Here is a 738-nt window from a genome sequence, read left to right as displayed (position 1 = left end):
GGGCAGCCTATTGTGTATATCTTACTATCGACAATGCAGCAAACGGCGATGTTGTGTTAGGCGTTCAGATCAAACGGAGAAAAAAAAAATCAACCCTAATTGATTTACTCGTTTGCTGATAAAAAAAACAAAAAAACAAAAAAACAAAACCCAAAAAAAACCCGCGAGTAAATTACCCTGTGCTGCAAAACGCTGCTGGGCAGTCATGTAAAAAGAATGTCAGCTTGTAACAGTAGTTCTCAAATTTCAAATTGCCGTTGCTAGCATTTCAAGCATTATTTTGGGCGGGTGGAACCGAAATTCTGCCATCATCGATTCCCAGCTACCAAGGGCAAGAACCGCGGGCAGAGGCTCCGGGGGCATCCTTCGGGTGCGGGTGCCGGGTGCGCCCGGAGCCTCCGCCGCCGCCCGTCGTTGGTAGCGGAGCACCTTTTCACCCCATCCCTCGTTTATTTCGGGAAATAACGCTACATTTCACGCGTGCCCGCGAACAGCCGCGCCTCGGCCGGGAGTTATGGGTTTTCCCGGGGCAGAGCGAGGTTTCCCCGCTGGCTGCCGGTTGCTGCAGGGCTGGAGGAACCCGTGTGAAGGGCGGGGAATGCGCTTACCTTCCAGGATGCTTTTGGCCAGGAGGCTGGGGGTCCGGACGTGCCTCTGGTAGACGGCTTTGCGCTCCAGGTTCGCCTGCTTCCCCGCCAGACCCTTCTTGTCCTAGGAGAGCGATCAGGCAGCGCCGTC

General features: G+C 54.5%; 1 protein-coding gene across 1 annotated transcript in view; it reads right to left on the bottom strand.

The window, feature by feature from the left end:
- DMRT2 (doublesex and mab-3 related transcription factor 2) overlaps positions 1 to 738 on the bottom strand; it is a 4,729-nt gene that overhangs the window by 2,117 nt on the left and 1,874 nt on the right. Inside the window, exon 2 of the mRNA XM_009641505.1 lies at positions 609 to 711. Within this exon, the coding sequence (XP_009639800.1) occupies positions 609 to 711 (103 nt within the window). The remainder of the gene's footprint in view (positions 1 to 608; positions 712 to 738) is intronic.

Source organism: Egretta garzetta, unplaced genomic scaffold (assembly GCF_000687185.1).
Source record: "Egretta garzetta isolate BGI_Z169 unplaced genomic scaffold, ASM68718v1 scaffold596, whole genome shotgun sequence".
NCBI classification, from domain to species: Eukaryota; Metazoa; Chordata; class Aves; order Pelecaniformes; family Ardeidae; genus Egretta; species Egretta garzetta.
The sequence above is the reverse complement of the archived record's forward strand: the minus strand, read 5'-3'. Positions and strand labels throughout refer to the sequence as shown.